This window comes from Mytilus trossulus, chromosome 1, assembly GCF_036588685.1.
Source record: "Mytilus trossulus isolate FHL-02 chromosome 1, PNRI_Mtr1.1.1.hap1, whole genome shotgun sequence".
Taxonomy (NCBI): domain Eukaryota; kingdom Metazoa; phylum Mollusca; class Bivalvia; order Mytilida; family Mytilidae; genus Mytilus; species Mytilus trossulus.
In genome coordinates, this window is record NC_086373.1 from 108,246,783 (window position 1) to 108,270,461 (window position 23,679).

The 23,679-nt window shown below is 33.1% G+C and overlaps 2 protein-coding genes across 4 annotated transcripts; one reads left to right on the top strand and one right to left on the bottom strand.

Moving 5' to 3' along the window:
* Window positions 1–1,144: 1,144 nt before the first annotated feature.
* LOC134696739 (uncharacterized) lies at window positions 1,145–15,661 on the top strand. Of its 3 annotated transcripts, none has more exons than XM_063558669.1 (2): window positions 1,145–1,315; window positions 14,015–15,661. In XM_063558669.1, exon 2 carries the CDS (start codon window positions 14,017–14,019, stop codon window positions 15,265–15,267), a length of 1,251 nt encoding a protein of 416 aa, XP_063414739.1. In that variant the 5' UTR covers window positions 1,145–1,315; window positions 14,015–14,016; the 3' UTR covers window positions 15,268–15,661. The 3 variants fall into 3 exon arrangements, with proteins under 3 accessions (XP_063414739.1, XP_063414748.1, XP_063414754.1); XM_063558678.1 differs by lacking the exon at window positions 1,145–1,315 and adding an exon at window positions 1,363–1,497; XM_063558684.1 differs by lacking the exon at window positions 1,145–1,315 and adding an exon at window positions 13,785–13,893.
* LOC134711638 (uncharacterized) lies at window positions 8,859–13,665 on the bottom strand. Its single transcript, XM_063572382.1, has 2 exons — window positions 13,631–13,665; window positions 8,859–10,613 (listed from the first exon to the last, which is right to left on the bottom strand). Exon 2 carries the CDS (start codon window positions 10,609–10,611, stop codon window positions 9,349–9,351), a length of 1,263 nt encoding a protein of 420 aa, XP_063428452.1. The 5' UTR covers window positions 10,612–10,613; window positions 13,631–13,665; the 3' UTR covers window positions 8,859–9,348.
* Window positions 15,662–23,679: the final 8,018 nt, after the last annotated feature.

The window sequence follows — 23,679 nt, forward strand, 5'->3', positions numbered from 1 at the left end:
GTTGCCTAATTGGTCTGAAAAAGCAAATAGATATTGACCTAATGAACAGTTTTATCTCTATCTATAATAGTATTCAAGATAATTGCCAAAAACGGCAAAAATTCTTTAATAATTTGAAATGGGGGACGGCATCAATCCAAGAACCGGTTGTCCAATTCATCTGAAAATTTCAGGGCAGGTAGATATTGACTTGATAAACAATTCAACTCATTGTCAGTTTTGCTCTAAATGCTTTGGTTTCAAAGTTATAAGCCAAAATCTATGTTCTATTTTTAGCCTTGGCGGCCATCTTGTATGGTTGGCTGGGTCACTGCCCATATTTAACTAAATACCCCAATGATGATTGTGGTCAAGTTTGGTTGAAACTTTGCCCTGAAGTTTCAGAAAAGAAGATTTTGGTAAAAGATTACAAAAAAATATGAAAAATTGGTAAAAAATGACTATAAATGGCAATAACTCCTTAAGGGGTCAACTGACCATTTCGGTTATGTGTACTTATTTGTATATCTTACTTTACTGAACATAATGGCTGTTTACAGTTTATCTCTATCTATAATAGTATTCAAGATAATAACAAACAAAACAAAAAATGTCTGTAAAATTACCAATTCAGGGGCAGCACCCAACAACCAGTTGTCCGATTCATCCGATCTTTACTTGATAAACAATGTCACCCTGTAAGATTTGCTGTAAATGCTTTGGTTTCAGAGTTATAAGCCAAAATCTACATTTTACCCCTATGTTAAATTTTTAGCCATAGTGGCCATTTTGTATAATTGGCTGGGTCACCGGACACATTTTTAAAACTAGATACCCCAATGATGATTGTGGCCAAGTTTGGTTAAATTTGGCCCAGTAGTTTCAGAGATAAAGATTTTTGTAAAAGTTAACGACAACGGACGGCGGACGGCGGACGCCAAGTGATGAGAGTAGCTTACTTGGCCCTTTGAGCTAAAAATGAATCTGTCTACAATTAGTACACAAAATTACAATACTTTATTGCAATATTTTAATATAAAGAATGGATGTTGCTTTTATATATTTATATATCAGAATTCAGTGAGAGTTAATCTAGGTGAAGGTGCACACTTCAAAAGTTATAATTAGAATGTTGACTTTGCATGCTTCCTGGAATTATACTGTTTTCGTATCGTGTAGCTAATTAAATATGTAGAATGCTGCTGCCTAGTATTGATCGCAACACAAAAACGAAACAGTCACCAGTGCCAAATTCTTTTGACGTTGAATTAGTCTTAGGGAGTTTTTGATTGATTTAGCAAATTGTTTTCCTAAACAAGCAACGTACTTTGTAGAAGTAAGTGAACATATTATAATCGTTGATGTTGCACAACCTATTATATTGAATACTTGTATGTAGATTAACGACACATTTCCGGTTTTGGACGTAAGAGGTGAATGAAAACTTAATTCATAATGCTTCTGTATTTGTGAAATTAACGTGTTAATATTAGCAGATAATTATCTTACTTTAAACCGGTAAGTTTTTTTCCTCATTATCTCATTAGTAAACCTTTGGAATGACATCAGGTAAACGTTTTTTTAAGAATAATTAATTCTTAAAGTTAGAAAGAGTAAATATAATTTGATAGATACATTTTTTGTGCTTCTTTGTTAAATATTTGTTTGTTTTTGTTCTAATTGAGATTGTTACACGATGATGACTGCTGTGCCCATATTTTGACAATTTTACTTATCATGTGTCTGTTTTTCACGCATCGTTGTAAATATAAATGAATTTGATGCGACTGTCATAAATGTGAGAGGTTTAGCGCTATAAAATAAGGTTCAATCTACTATTTTCTACATATGAAAATGCCTGTACCTAGTCAAAAATATGACAGTTGTTGTCCATTCATTTGATGAGTTTTATCATTTGGTTTTGCCATTTGATTAAGGGATTCCGTTTAAAATTTCCCTTGGAGCTCAGTATTTTTTTTTTTTTATTTTTTTTTTTAATATCAATTATATAATTTTTTGATTTTACAAGATGGATTGTAGAAAGAAATTTAAGACCAAAGTGTTTTAGGTAGTAAAGGAAGGGCAGTTATATATATATAGATTCTTACATTGATACCAGTGGATTATCGGATTTATCCAATCGAGATAGTTAAATTATCAATTTTAAAGTTCGAGCCGCCTCGGCGAGTACTTTAAAATTTATAATTTAACTATCGAGATTGGATAAATCCGATAATCCACGAGTAACTATGCAAGAATCTGTTTCTCTAGTGATTAAAAAGACATTTTCTTTTTTTGTTTACCGAAAATCCCCTTCGAGTGCCTTTCACATTGCACGAAGTTGTCAATTTCATTAACACCTGTTATCATATTTTGGTTCATCCAGTCAGCCAAAAAGGTCATGACCCTTAAAATCATCCAATGATCTTCTGAGATCACCAGCAACCACACGTTGATTAAATTTTTTTATACAATGGGTTCGAAAAGGGATAAATTTCCATAGAATTAGAGAAACTCATTTATTCTTCACGCGTGCAAAAAGCGGGAGTTTTTCTAAGTAAATTTTTGATATTGCAATGATTGATGGGGTGGACTGAGTATACGCAAAACTATTTAATCAAGAAAACAATTCACTTAGCCTTTACATATACAGGAACAAGGTCATAATGTGTCTATGTTTAAATGATACAGCTGTTTGGTATAATAATGACTTTTATGTTTAAAGAAAATTTTGGTCACCGTTTTGCTACATTTATTTTCAACTTGGTTTTTTTCTGGATCGCTTGCTATTTGACAACGTATGATTGCTTATTGTTGGTTGCACTCTTTGTGCTATTTTTTTTTGTTTCTGTGAATTTCCACATCTAACTATCGTAAAGATCCCCGTATAATTGGCACCTCTTCTTCGTGATACTTAAAGATAAATAAGTCACTAGTTTGCTTAAATGTGTATATATAAACCAAATGAAATTCTTATATAGACTACTGCAAAACTGAATACAAAGAAATTATGTTTCCATTTCGGATAAGGAAAGTAAATCCTAAATCAATGTCAAACCCTGTTAGCGATTTTTTTTCTTTTAATTTGATATTCCAGAGTATATTAAACATGTTTAAATCTGTCATTGTATATTTTTGATGTTTAATGATAAACCCGAACACTAGTAGTGCTCGTTATACTCCGGAAAAGGCTATCTAATTAGAAAAAGTTCAAGTTGTAAGTTAAAAAGTATCGACATAGAGAGTAAGCTATAAACATTTGATATATGATAAAAGTGTAAAGTTATGATCTATTCAGGCAACAAAATCTTTTTGGAAAATGATATAACAGGACAAGTCTGACTATTCTGCGTAAAAATTATTGACGATGTATAAATAACAACATCAATAAACTGATTGAAATACTAGTTGATTAAAGCTAATTCTTTTTTATTTTGTTTTCGTTGACTATTATATAAACCAATTATCTTTGATAGGGTTTTACACATTTAAAATAGTCCTAGCATACTATGAATATGTCAAATAGACAGTGTTAACCTCAAACAAGAAAACAGGCAGCGACGCTAGTAGAAGGACAAAATCGTTGTCGGTATACATGTAATAAAATTCATCAAATGTTTTTGTTAAATTTTGTAGTACATTAGTTATTCTCTAATCGCTAGTAAGCGAGTGAAAGATAATGAGATGTTAAGTCACAGTCAACAGAATAGTAATCAAACACCAGTAGAAATTTATTGATTTTTGCCACATTGCAAATTCAGAAACAATATCTTAAGGACAGCTCCACAAGTTTGACTTTTATAAATGCACCCACTTGACCTCAATCATTTTTCTGAAAGAAAGCATTTCTGACTCCAGCTTGTGTATGAATATATATTAACATGCATCATGACTTGATAACACTCATAATTGTATATCAGGATTAAACATTCCATTTTGTATGGTTGTACTTTATTGAGCACAAACCTGTCGTCATTCACCTCAAAAATTAACTAAAACATTAAACTGTTGTTAATGTATTCAAGATGGCATTTTTTTGGGACTTACATTGATTTTGTCATAGTGTCTTTGCATCGAAAATAAACGCACTGATTCTAAAAACCAGTTGTTGGCATGATACATGTATAAAATATAAAGCATTATACGTAACCCCTAATGGGAGGGTTTGTGGTTTGAACTTTATGTGATGAAATGATTTTGGTTCTGATTAGTTGAGATCTGGACCTGGCATGTCTATATCTACTAATAGTCCTTTGTTAATTTATGTTGATCATTGTAATTTTACTTAGTTTCTTCGATAACTTATTCAAACATCTGACTTGGACTTTTTAAAACTGATTTAAACTGTGCAAATTGCTGTTTGTTTGTTTATTTCATATTTGCTAGAGATACAGGGTTGAGATTTCACAAAAACAGGTTAAGCCCCGCAGAATTTTTGCGTGTTTTGGTTTCTTTTGATTTGTTCATTTGTTTGAATCGGAGTTAAGTGTGACACCCATTTCAAAAGTATCTTGACCTTATAGTTGGAACACATTTGTTCATCTTTAAATGTCTATTGAATATATTTTCAAATGCGAGGAATCTTGAAGATTTTTTTTTTATTAGTCATTCGTGCCTTTCAACTAGCAAGGAAGCAACACAATGATTCGAATGACATAACAATTTAAATAACGGGACCATTTCCACTGAAAAGTATTTGTTTTTTTCGGCATGTTGGTCATATATCATATAATCATTTTAGGTAAAGAAAATATTAAGTTTAATCTACCTAATCTTTCCTTTTGCTTATGTGCTTTGTCTATATGTCAAGTTGTTTTTATCCTGGTTGACATATTCTCGTTTGAATTGTTTTACATTGTCTTGTCGTGGCCTTTTATAGCTGACTATATGCGGTATGGGCTTTGTTCATTGTTGAAGGCCGTACAGTGACCTATAATTGTTAATGTTTGTGTCATTTTGGTCTTTTGTGAATAGTTGTCTCATTGGCAATCATACCACATCTTCTTTTTTATATATTCGTTTGTTGTTGTAGTGATTAAGATTATAACACAGTATTGACGATTTTGTCTCTATTTTTGTCATTTTTACCTGTTATGTTCAAACAGAGTTGTCAATATAATGGTATTTTATCCAACTGATATATAAGTTGGAGGTTTTAATAGCTGTAAACCAAGATTTCATCTAATATTTCTTACATTCGGAAATGTCTGTACGAAGTCAATTGTCATTTGGTAAAGACATTGCGTTTTCATTTTTCCTTTGAGTTCGGTTTTTTGTTGTCATTTTACTTTATTCTATTGTATATTGTAGAATAATTATATTTACTTATCACTATTATAAGAAACATTGATAATTTACAAGTATACAAGTACGTTAAAAGACTGTATTGTTCATCGCACTATGATTATGTAAACCAAACATAACTAAAGTCTAAATACAGCATGCAGAATTTTACAAGCAAGACTACCTCTGTTTTCAAATTTATATTGCAATTAATATATGAACCAATCACAATGTTATATACCTTACTAAAAAAGTAACAGGAGTTAAAAAAAATCGAGAGAAAAAGAAACATAAGATTGTCCGAAATTATGTAAATAAAGGGCTGTTGGCTTATACTTTTTTATAACCTACTTTCGGTTTAGGAAATGGAATTATTTCGTTAAAGCACCATTTCTTCTGATGTTGTAAAATGTCTCGAAAGCTAAATACACAAACATATTTACCCTGTGTTTAAATTACTGTTCACAAAGGTAAACAAGTGTTGTCTTAATTTTTATCTTTCGGTATTTTTCAGTGCTATCGAAGAATGGTAATTGACTCCTAAACTTCTAGCATTGCTAAAAATTTCATAATAATATTTATATGATAACTTTCTTTATCATCAAAAGTAGTTGTATACAACCCTTTCGATCGGTAGAGTAGACCAAAAAGGATGCTCGAATTGTTTCAGATTATAAATAAAACTTTCCGAAATTGTACTTATACTATGAATACACCTGATACATTTCGGAGAATAACCGATTTTCTAGAAATGATCATTGTCATGCACTTGCAAAAATGTGGTAAAGCAAATTCTGTTCATGTTTCACATTTAGCTAAAACTGAAATTAGAATATGAGCGATTTAAGTTATAGGTAATATATTGACAAGACAGAATCATCTACAACTAGGATTGTACTTGATGATATTTACAATGTTATGTTATCATTTATAGATCATTAATATTCATGTCGTACACAGAAACAACTATTTTTAGCACATTAATCCGAGCATAAAACGTTACGTTATATTATTTATATAATGTTCACCATTGGCAACATTCAAACAAACACACATGTTTAGACAGTTTAAGTCTATCATAAACAAAATTCAGTTAAGATATACGATATGTATGCATTCAATCAACAACAATAACAAAAAAAACTTCCTCAACTAAATTCCTGAACTTAAGTGAATTATATAATTGAATTATATCGATGCTTTTTTATTTACTTTTATAAAATAAAAATGTATTGATATTTTAAATATTTTTGAAAGAAAAACTTAAAGAAGTAAAATCTGCCACAAGTCAATGTGCCCAAGTCAGGGAGAACGATGTAGTTTCTATTTTGATAAATGATGTTTATTGAATGTTATAGCTCAAATCAGATGAAATCATAATCTTTCAATCAGTTTAATTGAAGTCTGGAGCTGGCATGACAGTTGACTGCTAGTAGTCTATTGTTATGTATGTATTATTGTCATTTTGGTGTGGTTTTTCTTTTTTTGGTTACATCTTCTGACATCAAACTCGGACATCTCTGGAACTGAATTTTAATGAGCGTATTGTTATGCATTTACTTTTCTACATTGGCTAGATTATAGGGTGAGGGTTGAGATCTCATAACAGTTTAACCCCGCCGCATTTTTGCGCCTGTCCCAAGTTAATTAAGTTTAATTTTAGTTTCTTGTGTACAATTTGGAGTTTAGTATGGCGTTCATTATCACTGAACTAGTATATATTTGTTTATGGGCCAGCTGAAGGACGCCTCCGGGTGCTGAAATTTCTCGCTACATTGAAGACCTGTTGGTGACTTTCTATTGTTATCTTTTTTATGGTCGGGTTGTTGTCTCTTTGACACATTCACCATTTCCATTCACAATTTTATGTTGAACTTTTAATATATTTGGTTATACAGGGACCTTTTACTGAATTGAAACATTCAGTGTTAGGTGCAGTGCATATAAGTTCATCGGAACTATAACGTCTTGAGCATTATGTTCACCTCAAACACAGTGTTAAGGGTTATGGACACTAGATATCTATTAGAACGGTGCAAAAAAAGAGGGATGAAAGATACCAAAGGGACAGTCAAACTCGTAAATCTAAAACAAACTGACAACGCCATGGCTAAAAATTAAAAAAAGACAAACAGAAAAACAATAGTACACATGACACAACATTGAAAGCTAAAGAATAAACAACACGAACCCCACCAAAAACTAGGGGTGATCTCAGGTGCTCCGGAAGGGTAAGCAGATCCGGCTCCACGTGCGGCACCCGTCGTGTTGCTTATGTGATTACAAATCCGGTAAATAGTCTAATTCGGTAGGTCAAATTCATGAAAGGGAAGGGGATTCTAGTTACGACTTAAGGAACATATCCGATATCATTTGTGAAACGGTTAGTCAACCAACTCGTGATGGCGTCGTAAAATTTACGAAGGGATGATTTCAACTTCACCATTTGGAACTCTTGGTTTATAACTTATTAGCAACTGATTAGAACTTATAAGAGATAATAGTAACACTAAATGTAACATTCATAAACTTTTATATTCTCTCATGAGTTTATTTTTTTTCCATTTTTCTAAAAACCTGTACTTCGGAAGTTGAATGGAAACTCAAAGTAATGCAATACAAAGGGACCAGGTAGCTTTAACGTAAAACAATATATTCATCTTGCTTAATCAAAGCAAAAATTAATATAATGATTTGCAATTTGGAAGCTTGGTCGACTTTAAAGTTGCAGTATCTTCAGTTTGACGAGTCTTTGGTTTTATTACCAAAAAAACAGTTATCAAAATTGACAATAAACCCACTGCAATATCTGAATGAAAATTCTAAATAGCTCAATGTCAATGTTGTTCATTATTTAATTCATATGTTCTTAGTATAAAAATACCTTTGTCTTCTTTTCTTAAAAAAATGGTTTAAGGTTTTTGAATCCAATTGTAAAATTCAATTGAAGTACGTTGCTGGATAAAGCCTTTCTCCAACTACTGATTATTCTAACGGTACAACTCGCGTTTCAGCACTTTAATCGTTCTATTATCATGTTAAGTATAACTTGCCTATAATCAGAACTATAAGGAGGGTTACATAGATTTTCACGACGTTCGGCTATTTTTGATAATCGAATTTGATCCTTCAAATATGTTTACTGATTTGCATCGTTTTTAAGACTTATTTGTATTTATGGTAAAATATAAAGAAGCATATACATGATTTTCCGTGTTATGGGATCTAATAACAGTAAAGAGAAGCCATGTAAAATATTCGCCGCAATAACTGATCGTCGCAATACCAGAATAACGAAGTATACAAAACGAGCTAAGTCCACTTTTTTGTTTGTTAAAAAAACAAATAACCATAAGGTAGATGTGAAGTGTTTTGTTCTATTTCAAGTATTCAAGAATCATAAAAAGAAGCAAAAAAGGCTTTAAACAGAATCGGATTCTAAAAAAAAAGCGAATAGTATGATGAAAAGTGAAACAAAGAAGCCACAATTACTAGATAGTCATTAGGACAGAAATTATTAGGATGCGACAAATTTGGATTAATTTTTAATAAAAATTGATATATAAATACTTCATTCTCTATAATGAATCGTCAAATGTACAGAAAAGGGACAACAATACATTAGCATACAATATGTGATTGAATAAATAAAAACATAATACAAAAAAAACTAAACAAATAATAATAATAATCAAAATGATAATAAAAGTAACTGAGATAATAAGATAAACAAATGAAAAACTTTGGAAGTGTAATAGGACTAACTTTTTTCATTTTTCACTCTCAATTTAAAGGTGGTAATCTGTTTTCAATTAAGCAGAGTGTGAAATTGAGATTAAAGTATGGACAAAAATATTATAGGGAGATGACATGAATATACATATAAATATGATATGGTAATTGATCATTTACACACAAGAGTGTGATATAGCATTTCCATTCTTTGAAATTGTACTGATATTTATTATATTTGCAAATGCTATATATACTTTACTGCTTTTATAAAATTTCTACAAATGACAATCTTAGCAATTTAAAATAAGTTAATGCAGAATTGCTGTTACAAAATTCATAAATACGTTCTCGTTATTTGATACCTAACTTTTCGATGTTATAAAGTTTAACATGATTGCCATCGATTTCCGCTGCAAGAATCTTCAAGTCTTGTTGGTAGGCAATATATCTCGGTCTTTTAACTCTGCTGTCCTCGTCAAGAAGATGGTAAATCAGTCCATCGGTTGTATTCATCTGATATATTTTATTGACTTCACTGCTTGCCACGAACAGAATATTGTTGAACATAACGATCCCTCGTGGACTCTTCACTTTCACTGACCAACATAAGTTCCCTTTAAAGTCAACACTGTGGATGGATTCATTTACAATATCTACCACAAATACGATCTTTTTCATAAAGTCCAAGGCGAGACGTATTGTATTGCCAGTGAACTGCCCAAAACTTCTTGTATTTCCTGGTATGACAAACAACTCCTTTCCGCCCAATTCATAAATACGAATGGCACCATCTTCCCCTTCTCCACTTTCTACGGCAAAATGTTCCTTATGATAAGCAATGCTGTATGGTTTTTCTTTTACTTTGAATGTTTTATACGTACGTATCTTATTATCAATTCTGAAAATTCTGATCTCCTTCTTATCAGCTATAGTTACCGCTATTAGATCATTTTGTGTGCTTGCAATACCTCTAGGATCGTCTTTCAGTTCTCTTGCCATTTCAAACTTCAGATCACGTTTGAATAGCTTCAAACTTCGATTTTTGTAATCTGCAACGACAATTTTACCGTCAGAAAGAATTGCTATTCCTCGGACTCTCGTAACTTCTTTATCAGCTGGAGCAGAGCTCATTAATTCATTGGCGAATTGACCCCTGAATGGCCCGTTATCCTGTACTTGTGCTTGGAATGTATCATCACGATGTTGAGTAAAAGCCAGTGACCTGCGATCACCGCTTACACTATGACGATCAGAAACTACTGATATGGTTTCATCTATTGGTAGTTGTTTAGCCGCGATGGCGCTATGATGTTTCGTTGCTTTAAGTAGCGAATGTTTGTTCGTACAGTTGGTACAAAGTAACTGTTTGCAGTCGATACACAGACTTACTGCTGGTTCACCACAGTCATTACCACAATTGGCATTCACTGAGCTTAGATTTAAGTCCGTTATATCGTGTGATGCATCTACCAGGATATGTATGCGAGTAGACTTCAGTTTTCTATGGTACAACGTGCAATCGTGACAAAATGCTTGGTCACAATTTGCACAGTATACTTCAAAGGTTGTCGTAACTTCGTCACATCCATCGCAGACTTTTGAAACTGTTGCCATATCTACATGATAAACAAAAAATACAAATTAGTTCAGGAACTAGAATGGTTTAGATAACTTACTATTTCTATGGCGCGATTTGCAGCTTTTTTTTTGAAGCAGCATGTTTATCAGAGGCATAATGACGCTGATTGTAAATAAAAAACAAGACGATGAAACTTAAAGCTAACTAACGATAGCATCTAAGAGAAATAATGGAAACATATCATCAAAATGGGGAAATTAAACATTACTTCCATATATATTTGAATTGAATGGAGAAACATGGCCTTTTCACAGTTCTGTCGTTCAAAGCCTCGTATGTCTAACGTGATTTGAACTAACTTTTGCATACCATTAGGTATTAGCAACAACAAAAAAACATGATATAAGGTACCATTAAATTATATCTGAATATCACAATTGAATAATAAATCAACTCAATTATTCTATGTAACAGCAATAATAGCGTCTGATGAATATACAAAATTTAGTCCTGGTATATGATGAGTTTATATGTTTAAATAAAAATTAATAGATCGAAACATCTCACAGGTTGCATCCGTTATTTTAAATAATATATTTAATAAGAAGTGTACCTATCTGCTTACCTTTTTAAATCAGTTATAACATACCTTTTGTGTTTGGTTAAATTTTAAATGTAAATGTATCAATAAATCTATTATATGCATTCATCTATTTAAAAAATACACAGGGTTAGAAGAGAAAGTGATATTTTAAAAGTTTACCTTTCTGAGAATCTGAGGTTTACCAAATTAAACACATTCCAGTAATGGATGAAAAGTTTGTCAGTTTAAAATATGATCAACCTCCCACTAGCAATATTAACCTAACAATCATCCTTTACAAATAGTGTATGCATTTTGGTTCTTGATCGCACATGAATGATCTTTTTAGAGCACGGATCGTGAAACCCGATATAACATTTGTTTGCATTAATCTGGAACACACAAAGCCCATGCAATATCTAAAACCAAAGTGTGTGATAGTATCGAAGGCCTAATGACCTATATGACCTTACAGACCTACAAATAATAGACGGGTCCATCTTTAGTCTGAAACTTTCAGTAAATATCAGGGTTTTTTTCAAAAGTCAATATAACAATATATGGTTGCTTCTCATAATTAGTCTATGGTGTTTGTGCTGTTTAAATGTTTGTTATCTTGTATTAGGGTGTTTGTTTGTTTGTGTTTTTCGCATTTTTTTATATTGTATAGTTTTATCCTTTTTTTTATTACCAATTTTTGCTTGTTTTCTCTGGGTTTTTATATAACCTTTCTGAATCTCATTCCTCCTTTTTATTAAGTGGTCTTTTTATGTGTTTTTTTACAATATTAAATGTTTATATTTTTTGTATTCTATATATGAAGTTTTGATGTAGCTTATCGAGATTTCATATCAACTAAACCAGCTTAACTGAATCAATTTTTTTCATGTGTCTGCCTATTTTAATTTTGGTATTGGCATCGAGTAGTAATCGACTCTTTTAAAAATATTTACAATTTTATACATTCGTAGTGTTTATGATTTTTTCGGATAAAGATAGGCTGAGCTTAATGTGTCCTTTTAACAAACATCTTTTTTATTGTTTGAATTATCAAAATTGACTCTTAAAGTTTGAAAGCAAGGCAGAATATGGGAAAAATTGTTTTCAGAGGAAATCAAAATTTCGCAGAGGAACAGAAAATTAAAGAACGAATTAACCAGACATACAAGGAATTAATTATACTATAAAAAAAAATGTGTTAAAAAATGCAGATGAGACTATTATCCATCAAAGTTCAAGTGATGTGGGTGTAAATAATTATGGGCAACAGTATGGCCTTCAACAATGAGAAAAAAACATACCGTAAAGTCGGCTATAAATGACACCGACATATAAAATATGAAACAACTCGATTGGGGAAATTTACAGCATATTTTATAAAAAAAAATTTACTATTAACGACAACAAAATGACTAGCATGAAGAACGACAACCACTGAACTACTGGTTCCTAATTTAGACTAGGCACATACATTATGTGGCGGGATTACCCACGTTGAACGCTTAATCGTCATCTAACATGTTCCAGAGCTGTTCAAACACACCATATAACCAAACTATTACAATCATTTAAAAATGGCATAACTCATCAGACCGATTCATAAATGGTTAAAAAATTTCGAAAAAAATAAGGATTTTCCTATCCCAGGCATAGATTACCTAAGCCGTATTTGACACAACTTTTTGGAATTTCGTATCATCGTTGCTCTTCAAGTTTGTACTTGCTTGGCTTTATAAATATTTTGATATGAGCGTCACTGATGAGTCTTATGTAGACGAAACGCGCGTCTGGCGTACTAAATTATAATCCTGGTACCTTTGATAACTGTTTTCACAGTTAATATGCTCACGCAAAAGAAATATTTGAACATGATGCCGATGTTAAGAAAGCTAAATTGTTTGAATAGTTATCAAAGGTACCAGGATTATAATTTAGTACGCCAGACGCGCGTTTCGACTACATAAAGACTCATCAGTGACGCTCAGATCCAAATAGGTATACAGTCTAACAAGAAGAAAGCTGAAGAGCATTTAGGATCCAAAATTCCAAAAAATTGTGCCAAATACGGCTATGGTAATCTATTCCTGGGATAAGAACATCCTTAGTTTTTCGAAAAGTTCAAAGTTTTGTAACAGGAACTTTAGAAAAATTACCATTACATTGATATTTATATCAACACCGAAGTGCTGTCGACTGGGCTGGTGATACCCTCGGGGACGAAACGTCCACCAGCAGTGACATTGACCCAGTGGTATAAATAGTTATCAAAGGTACCAGGATTATAAATTTAGTACGACAGACGCGCGTTTCGTCTACATAAAGATTCATCAGTGACACTCGATCCAAATAGGTATACAGCCTAACAAGTAGAATGTTGAAAAGCATTGAGGACCCAAAATTTCAAAAAGTTGAATCATATTTATTACTTCTTAATATATATTAGTGTAAATATAAAGACTCGTTGTATTCACTGTATGTATCATTTACCTTCGACCATGCACTGATATTCGGGTTGCAAAACCGAAAATGATCAATAATGGTAAATATGATTTAACGTAAATGTTTGTTAAAAGGAAAAACAGATTTTCCATGTTTATTTTAAAATTTTACCTGTAAAAATGAACATCAATTTCAATACAAGGAATTTATACAGGTGACGCCATATTGTTAAACGTAAAAGTAAACAACTCGCTGTGTTGCAACCTACATGTAAGGCCAGTAGTACTTATAAGCGGTAAGTTTATTCGGGAATCAATTATCTGAATAAAACCATAGACTTCAAGCAAAATATGAATGAATGCTCAAACTTTATTTTATTAAAATTAATTAAATCGTTTTTTTTAATTTTGCTGTAGGAATGGAAGCTGCATCAACAGCATGTGATGGCTGCGAAAAGGATGAAAAGGTAGAATCATTTTGCGTTAATTGTGAGCAACTTTATTGCCTTGAGTGCACCGGTTATCATATGAAATGTAAAGCGACACGTTCCCACGTCTTATTAGATGCATCACATCTTGACAAAGATATATCCCACGCTTCTACTGATGTCCAGTGTGGCAATGAATGCGGGGAGCAGGGAGTAATTCTTTGTCTAGACTGTAAACAGTTACTTTGTGACAACTGTACACAGAAACATGCAAGACTTAAAGCAACCAAAGAGCATAATGCAATAACCGCGAAACAACTCGCGAGAGACGAAACAGCATCTTTAACTTCCTTTGGTGCTTACTCTGAAAGAACTTCTATAGTTTCGCGTCCAAAGGAACTGGTGCATGCGCAGGTTCAAGTTGAGAAAGGTCCGTACTCGGGTATGTTTGCACATGAGTTCATGAGTTCCGCTCCAGGAGACAAAGAAGTAACAAGAGTTCGTGGAATAGTAATTCTTTCCGATGGCAGAATTATTGTTGCCGATTATAAAAATCGGAGTTTGAAATTATATAGCAGTGAATTGAAATTTGAAATGGCAAAGGATATAAAAGAGGATCCAAGAGGCATGGCTGCTTCTGCTAACGATTTTGTAGTAGTCACTATTGCTGATAAAAAGGAAATAAAAATATATAAGGTCGAACATAATAAGATACGTACTCACAAAACGATTAAAGTGAAAGAAAAACCTTACAGTATTGGTTATAATAAAGACCACTTTGCTGTCGAACACGGCGAGGGAGAAGACGGAACAATTCGTATTTATGATCAAAACATTAGAGAAATGTGTGTCATACCGGGTAATACCAGACACTTTGGACAATTCACTGGCAATACAATACGCCTTGCCTTAGATTATACAAAACAGGTCATATTTGTAGTCGATATAGTAAAAGACTCCGTTCACTGTGTCGATTTTAAAGGAGGGCTGATCTGGACAGTGAAAGTGGGAAGTCCTAGAGGAATTGTGTTCCACAACAATATTCTTTTTGTTGCCAGCAGTGCCGAACACAAGATAATCCAGATGAATGCTGTCGATGGATTAGTTTACTCTATGTTAGACGAAGACAATAGAATTAAGCGTCCTCGTTACATTGCCTACAATCCCGATTTGAGGAAACTGGCTGTTGAAATCGATGGCAACCATATTAAGCTTTATAACATTACAAAATGTGACAAATGAAATGTGAAAGTCTTTACAATATTTTGAAGTACGAGTTAACTGTCTTCATCTATTGAAAGCTCTTAAATAGCTGCTTAGCTTGCCACCAACTACATCATGACAAAACTGTTTATAATACTCAAAGATACCAGAATTATAATATTAGTATGCACGACGCACAATTTGTCTTATTAAGAGTCAATTGTCTTGAAATGATAATGCTGGAAGGCAAAATCAATAACGAAGTTAGAGAGCATTGAATACATAAAAGTACAGAGTTCATTATGTCATTTATAAGTCTTAAAAAACATACAAGCATGTCGTATATCTTGAACTATTTTACTTTTTACTGTTTGAGTATAATTCATCTTATATATTTGTGTTAAGGTATTTAACATTATTTTCAAACTTTTAACCATTCGTTACTTATTAAATTATTAAAGGGACTCGTTTGTGCTGTTCTAAAAAGTTAAATCACACAAAAACTAAACAACACGGAAAGTTTAAAACAGAAAGTCCATACTCATATGGCAAAGCTTAAACACATCAAACGAATGGATAACAACTGTCATATCTCTGTCTTGGTACAAGCATTTTGTTATGAAAAAATGGTGGATTAAATATGGTTGTAAAGCTAGCATAACCTTTCACATGTATGACAATCGCCTTGAATTCCATTATACTGACAACACTGCGTGAAGAAAACAGACATAATAGGTAGGATTGTCTAAAATACAGTAGTCAACATTATGTTATTATCGTAATCACTTAAAAATAAACATACAAATATGTAACAAAGAAGTACAAAATGGCATATAGACCAAGTAAGTAGCAAAATTTAAATACAAGAATACACAAATTCACCAGTGTACAATAACACAATGACGGGTTGTATAGGTAATGTGCCATGTCATTTATGTAACAAAGAAACATAAAAAGGCATGGAGACACAGCGCATAGAAAAAATGAAATACAAGCAACAAACTAGTTATCACAGTAACACCAAAAAGCACATAGACAAACCACATTGACAAAAAGGTTAGACAAGAATACGAGAATATCATAAACAATAATGACTTAATGTATATGTACCACAAGTATCTTAATAACAATAAAAACAAACAAATATTTAACAAGAAGCACAAAAAATCATATCCGGTGTGAACAAAAGCTCCGTGTTGAAGGCCGTACCTTGACCAATAATAGTTTATTTTTATACATTGTAACAAGGATGTATAATTGTCTTGTTGGCTCTCATATCACATCTTTCTATATCAATACATCAAATTTAACAACATTATTTGTTGCTTTCCTATTCTTGAATTTTATTTATGTTTGTTAAATCCACCCATATACGATTTTTAAGCATTGGGACCGATAGTCTGGTCAACATGGCTCTAACAAAGAATCACGCGTTTGATGTCAGAATGTAAAAGTCACACAGGTAGAGATATAAAATAATTTTGTCGTTCAAAGTATGAAAATATTATAGTATACAGTTCTTTATACATATCCTCTGCAGAATTATAATTAGAAGTTTACATTTCATTCTTGCCTCTTGACTATATATAAATTATGTGTTTTTTCTAAAGACATTATGTCATTATGTATACAAGAAATAAAGAAAGGGCATATAAGCAAAGCATGAGCAAATATGAAAGATTAGAATACAAAAATATAATAGAACAATAACACAATAGTAAGATGTTAAAGAACAGAACCACGTCACATGTATCAAAGAAACACAAAAAGACACACGGACAATGCAAATATGAAAGATAATCAAACAGCATGACGGGGTGCATAAGCACAGGCACTTGCCTCTATCCATAGGAAGATATAAAAAAAAGATGTGGTTTAAATGCCAATGAGACAACCATCCACAAATGACCAAAGTGACACAGACATTAACAACTATAGGTCACCGTACGGCCTTCAAAATGAGCAAAGCCCATACCGCATAGTCAGCTATAAAAGGCCCCGATAAGACAATGTAAAACAATTCAAACGAGAAAACTAGCGGCCTTATTTATGTAAAAAAATTAACGAAATACAAATTTGTAACACATAAACCAACGACAACCACTGAATTTACAGGCTCCTGGCTTGGGACGGGCACATACATAAATAATGTGGCGGGGTTAAACATGTTAGCGGGATCCCAACCAAGTTGACTATCCATATAAATAGAAGAAGAGGTGGCTAACGAAATTTGTTTTAGGGCTCGACAGTCTCCGCTTCAGACGCTTTTTATACCCTTTCAACTAATGCAAAAAATCCCTACCTTATATGAATCTATTCAGTGAATATTTTCCTTTAACACTAAATTAATTTTCTATCCCAAACAGTGTTCCTCTTCACTAACCATAACTCACTAAACCATGGCGAAAATTTGATCTACCAACTTTTCAATGTATCTTCTTCCGGTTGACATCGCAGTAAATTAATTTTGTTTCTATTGATTGAGTTTTTCTCCCCTAATTCTTATCAATTTTCTTGTCTCCGTATGAGCCTCCTTAAATTAGGAGCACCACCTTGAGTTATGAATTGAAATTTTGTTGTCATAGATATAGGAAGATGTGGTGTGAGTGCCAATGAGACAACTCTCCATCCAAATAACAATTTAAAAAGTAAACCATTATAGGTTAAAGTACGGCCTTCAACACGGAGCCTTGGCTCACACCGAACAACAAGCTATAAAGGGCCCCAAAATTACTAGTGTAAAACCATTCAAACGGGAAAACCAACGGTCTAATCTCTGTTTACTTATTTATAAATATTTTTCAGTTTTGCTCATAAAAGTTTTTTTATACCCTCGCTTTGAAAAGGGGGTATACTGTTTTACCTCTGTCTGTCCATCTATCCGTCAGTCGGTCAGTCCATCCATCAGTTCATCAGTCCGTCCGTCCCATATTTTTCGTCACAATTATCTCAGGAAGTACAAAACAAGGATTTCTGAGATTTGGATTCAGGGTTTATATAAGTGGGTCCTACTAAATGCGCCCGGGAGCGCCCGGGTGAAGAAAAAGCGCCCTGGGAAAATAAAAAGCGCCCGGAGAAGAAAATATAGCGCCCGGGGTACAGAAAAAGCGCCCTGGAAAAATATTTAGATATTCTTTTGGCATGAGACAACTTTGTTAAGTTATGGACATTGATTTTTTTTTTAATTTTAGACAAGTAATTTGCAAATTCAGATAAGGCCACACCAATTTGATTCCTTGTTCGACGGACGCGCCCGCACCTATTTTTTTCAAATCAGTTTTTTTAAATTTTTATTATAATCCCGCTTCCCGCATCCGGAAATGAAATCATGTCTATTTCCCGCACCGTTTTTTTGTAAATATTATATAGAAATCTCAACATTTGTATAACGCTTCTAAACCTATCAGCACCCCACAACACTTTAAATATCTGCGAGAATATTTGTTTCAGCATGAAACCAATAGACCACTTTCGAGTTCATCCGTCACCGGCAAAAACTCGTCAATTATGCACGCCTTTATGACGTCACTTACCAGATAGAGGGGCTCGCCTATATCCCTGTACTATTTACGTTCATCAAGCGTCTTAGTGATCGTCTTTGTGCACGATAAACTAGAAATAATGGTTGCTCTGTAGGTACTTACTGACAATAGACCACTTTCGAGTTCATCCGTCACCGTCAAAAACTCGTCAATTATACACGCCTTTATGACGTCATTTACCAGATAGAGGGGCTCGCCTGTATCCCTGCACTATTTACGTTCATCAAGCGTCTTAGCGATCGTCTTTGTGCAGGATCAACTAGAAATAATGATTGCTCTGTAGGTACTTACTGACAATTCCCTAATGACAGCAGTGTTGATTGTCAATTTTGAGAATTCAATTTGCCGAATAATTCGTACAATATAGAATTATAGTTTTCCAACCACTCGCTCAACATTGGAAGGAAGTGACGACGCCCCTAAACGCACAAATGACGATGATAAAGGCGCGTATAATTGACGAGTTTTTTCCGGTGACGGATGAACTCGAAAGTGGTCTGTTCCCTAATGACTGCAGTGTTGATTGTCAATTTTGAGAATTTAATTTGCCGAATAATTCGTACAATATAGAATTATAGTTTTCCAACCACTCGCTCAACATTGGAAGGAAGTGACGATGCCCCTTAACGCAAAAATGACGGCGATAAAGGCGCGTATAATTGACGAGTGTTTTCCGGTGACGGATGAACTCGAAAGTGGTCTATTTTCCAAGCGGGAGTGCTCCGATATAATTAGAAATACCAGTACAGAACAAAACGTTGGTTTCTTTCCCCTAACTTATATTCCCTATAAAAAAAATGTTCGTTGTTAAAATAAAGTACAAAGAACTTCTGAAGGATTTCCCTTTAACTGAAATTATAATGTATGGTGACGGTCATACCCGCTGCAGGTTTAAGCACCTGTCCTGGTTGATTCAGAGACCTGTCGTTCAGCAGTTATCGTTTGTTGATGTGGTTCATTGGTATTTTCCCGTTTGGAAATATAATTTAGATCGTTGATTTTCCTGTTCGAATTGTGTACAATACTAAGTTGTGGTCCCTTATAGGTTGCTGGTTGGTCTTGATCAAAGCACTGTGTAAAAGGCCGTACTTTGACCTATGTTTGTTATTATCAGGTTGGGACCAACCCTCCCTCAGACAAGGGCCTTGAAGGGGTTATTTACCATGTTTACTGTTCAGTCTGTTGTAGAAAAGAAAATAGAAATACTAAGGATTTGTACAGTGCTACTGTACAAAACCTTTGACAACTGAGAATTTTTTACTCAAAAAAGGAGAAATACATTATATTTTAAACAACTTTTCTAAAAGAGGGATGGGTCCACTTATTTTGAATAATATTAAACTGTTAAAGTAAATGTGTTAACATGGTTAAAGTCCAGGAATATTACAAAATTCTTGGATCATTTAATACCAAATATTATAGTTCTTTGGGAATATATAAGCCCTTTTGTACAAAAAAAAAAATTATAACTTTAATATTTTGACCCCTCATAAAAGGGATATTCATAACATTAAGGGGTTGTTCTGAACCGGATTATGACTTGGATGGAGAATTGTCTTATTGTCAGTCACACATACATACACCAGATTTAATTATTCAATTATTTCTTGTTGAACAGGGAAAAAATACTTAATAAATTAAAGAAATGTCAAGGTACAAGTGATAAATCAAGTTTTAATATAGTCAAAACCTACTATTTTATGTTTACAAAAAAAAATTATAATCGCTCGCCTTTACTTTTTAAGCTTCGCCTCAAAAATTTGCAAATTAAATATTTTTTTATTAAAATTTTCAAATCGCTCGCTCGCCCCAAATTTTTGGAGTCCAAAAATCCGTAGAACAAGAAATTAAATTGGTGTGGCCTAATAGACATTTGTAATAAAGCACAAAAACAAGTATGAATATTTCAATTTTAACAATATTATATGAATACTATTTCGAAAGACTGATAATAATATTAATGGATCACAGTTTATGCGGCAGATTTATAACATGTAAGACATCAAAAGACATGTTTCAACATGCAGTTTCGAAAATAATAGACCTCAAGCACCGATTATTTTTAATAACCGGCAATCATGATTCTTCTATATACTCTTATTTATATTTATTTACTTACTTGTATACAATTTTGAAATGTAAAATGTAAAAGTACAACAACACAACAACAATTTAGATGTAGCATCGTACATATCCCCATTTTTATTACTTAGGACAAAACAAGCAATGATTAGTTATTTTTTAAGGGAAAAAAATATTGTTATGAAATATTATTATTTTCTTCTCCCGGGCGTTTTTTCTGTTCCCCGGGCGCTATTTTTTCTTCTCCGGGCGCTTTTTCTTTTCCCCGGGCGCTTTTTCTTCACCCGGGCGCATTTTAGAAGGACCGATCTAAGTCGGCTTTACTCTGTGATGCGTTTTCAGATTCATCACTCGACAACTTCCTGTTTACCGAACACTTATATGATCTTACACATGATAGCTAAATTGAAATTGTTCGTCACATTTTTCTCAGAAAGTTCAATACAAGGATTTCTGAGATTAGGTTTCAGGGTTTATATAAGTCTGCTATACCAGGTGATGCGTTTTCAGATTCATCACTTGACAACTTTCTGTTTACCGAGCACTTGCATATTTTGACACTATTAAAATTATCCACTTGCGGCGGGGGATATCATCAGTGACTGAGCAGTAGCTCGCAGTTTCACTTATTTTTTTCTATCTTTTGAGTGATTTGTTTTCTTTCCTTTTACATACAATTTTAAAAATTAAAAATAACAGAACTACAACTACAACGATAAGACATAAAAACGATTGCCGATCAGAATAACAAATATCATAACTAAATACATGAATGTTGGATGTACAAATACCGAGACACGGCTTTTAGCAATGCGAATTCACACTCAGCAAAACAGTCACATTCGGCAATAGTTCACGTTCGGTACCTAAAGGAACGTAAATGTAAACTACAACCTATAGCTAAGACGTATAATATAAGTAGATACAAAATCGATGAAAGGGAGATGTTCAATGAAGTTATTAAAAAAAGTCTCGAAGGGAAAAGACATATCATTATCATAAATTGTTCACACAGATATGTCTCGTCTGCCTGTAATATTGATTGTACAAGCAAATGTTGAAATTTATATACCAATACTTTTAACATGTAAACTAGCAAAAGGTCTCGAGGTATATAAATGAGTGCGTGCGTTTGAAGAATTGCGCTTGTCATCTGTGTTTTTATTTATTACTAAGTTACTGCTCTCTACAGCCAAATTGGAACTCAGTTCATGAATACAATAAGCTTTGTTAGTTTCTTACACTGCACTGAAATTTTGCAAACAAAATGCGTCATTTCTGGAATCATGTCTTTCACTTGGGCCAAAACTAGGCCTTAATGCCCCTACTCCTTTGTCTCCAAGTCAAAAAATATGACATTATTCACTCGGTTAATATGTTTGAGCTTTAAATTTTGCCTTCTGCTCAGAGACTTTCCGTTAAGTATGTTACTCGGAGTTCGGTGGGTTTTTTATTTTACTTTTTGTTACTTATGGAAGACGTGATTTTTAACAATTACGATAGGAATAAACCTCTTCTTGTCGACTTATCTTTTATGTTTATGATGACGACTTCATACAGGAACCTCTTAGACAGAAAGAAAAGAAGTTAGCAATATCCATAATCTTCACTTTCAGCTCTAACTTAATAATTCAAAATTTGGAAACAATGTTGAAAACATCTTTCCCATCGAACTTGAGATGAAGAATACAACAGATAAATTTGACAATGAGAATTAGTTGAAAACCACAAAAGACAAGATTTCAGTGCCAAAATTTGCACTTTTCATTTCTGCGTAGCAACATTCTAGCAGCGCCTGCATACGAAGTATATTTCCCAACTATTTTAAGGCTTGTATTCTATCATGATTCCCTTTATAGAGAACTGATGCTCAACAGGAAGCTATAAAACAAAGAGTTCCAATCGGTGTACTTTAAATCATTCTTTCGTAGATTTTATAGACACCATCACAAGTTGGTTAAAAGTTATGAAATATTTGTTTAACAGATGACGACCGTTATGTGCAATTGTTTGTAACTACAAGCCCGTTCCCTTGTTCCCGAATGTGACTTACCGAATTCAACTTATTTGTGGGTGTGTACTAACATGAGCAACACGGCGGATGCCATATGTAGATCTAGATCTGCATGCCATTCCAGAGCACCAGAGATAAACCCCAGTTTTCAGTGGAGCTCATGCTGTTTAGTCTTTTGTTTTCTACGACTTGCAAGCTTTGGGTTTATTGGGCGACTCTGCGAAATGGCGTCTCATCAATAGCACAACTAATCTTAAACACTTGTTGTACTTAAACCTGTATGATTTGTTTGAAAATGGCCTGGTGACCTGTATATTTTCTTTATTTTTTCTTTTTATACGCAACTCCTGAAACTTTTTTTCAAACTTATAGGACCTTACGATTCATGCAATGCGTTCAGAGTCAATTAACTGCATTTGTCATGTATTTTTAGTTTTAAGTATGAGGATAAGGGTCTGTTTTTTAATTATACATTGCAAAATGTTTATGATTAAATTGGAAGTAATGTATACTGGAGGCAGTCAGATGTGCAAAATTTAAATTTTGTATATTTCCTGCCTTGTGGGAAATGAGGATATAAAGGCAGAATATTTAGCACCGTTGTTGCAATATCGCATGGATAAGAGCGCGAAGAGATTAAATAGTCATTTATTAGCACAAAGTTGACTCATGAAATGTTTTAAAATGCAATCACCATTTTTTTAAATTGTTTTACAGAAAAAAATCATTAAATCGAAAAGAAAAAGAAATATAAAAGAACGCAACAAGTATATAAAATGCAATAAATCATTTAAGTTGAAGGTTATAGCCAAA

Bases quoted from the DNA above. Each gene is read 5' to 3' on its own strand.
- LOC134711638 (XM_063572382.1), bottom strand. From the start codon at position 10,611: ATGGCAACAGTTTCAAAAGTCTGCGATGGATGTGACGAAGTTACGACA.
- LOC134696739 (XM_063558669.1), top strand. From the start codon at position 14,017: ATGGAAGCTGCATCAACAGCATGTGATGGCTGCGAAAAGGATGAAAAG.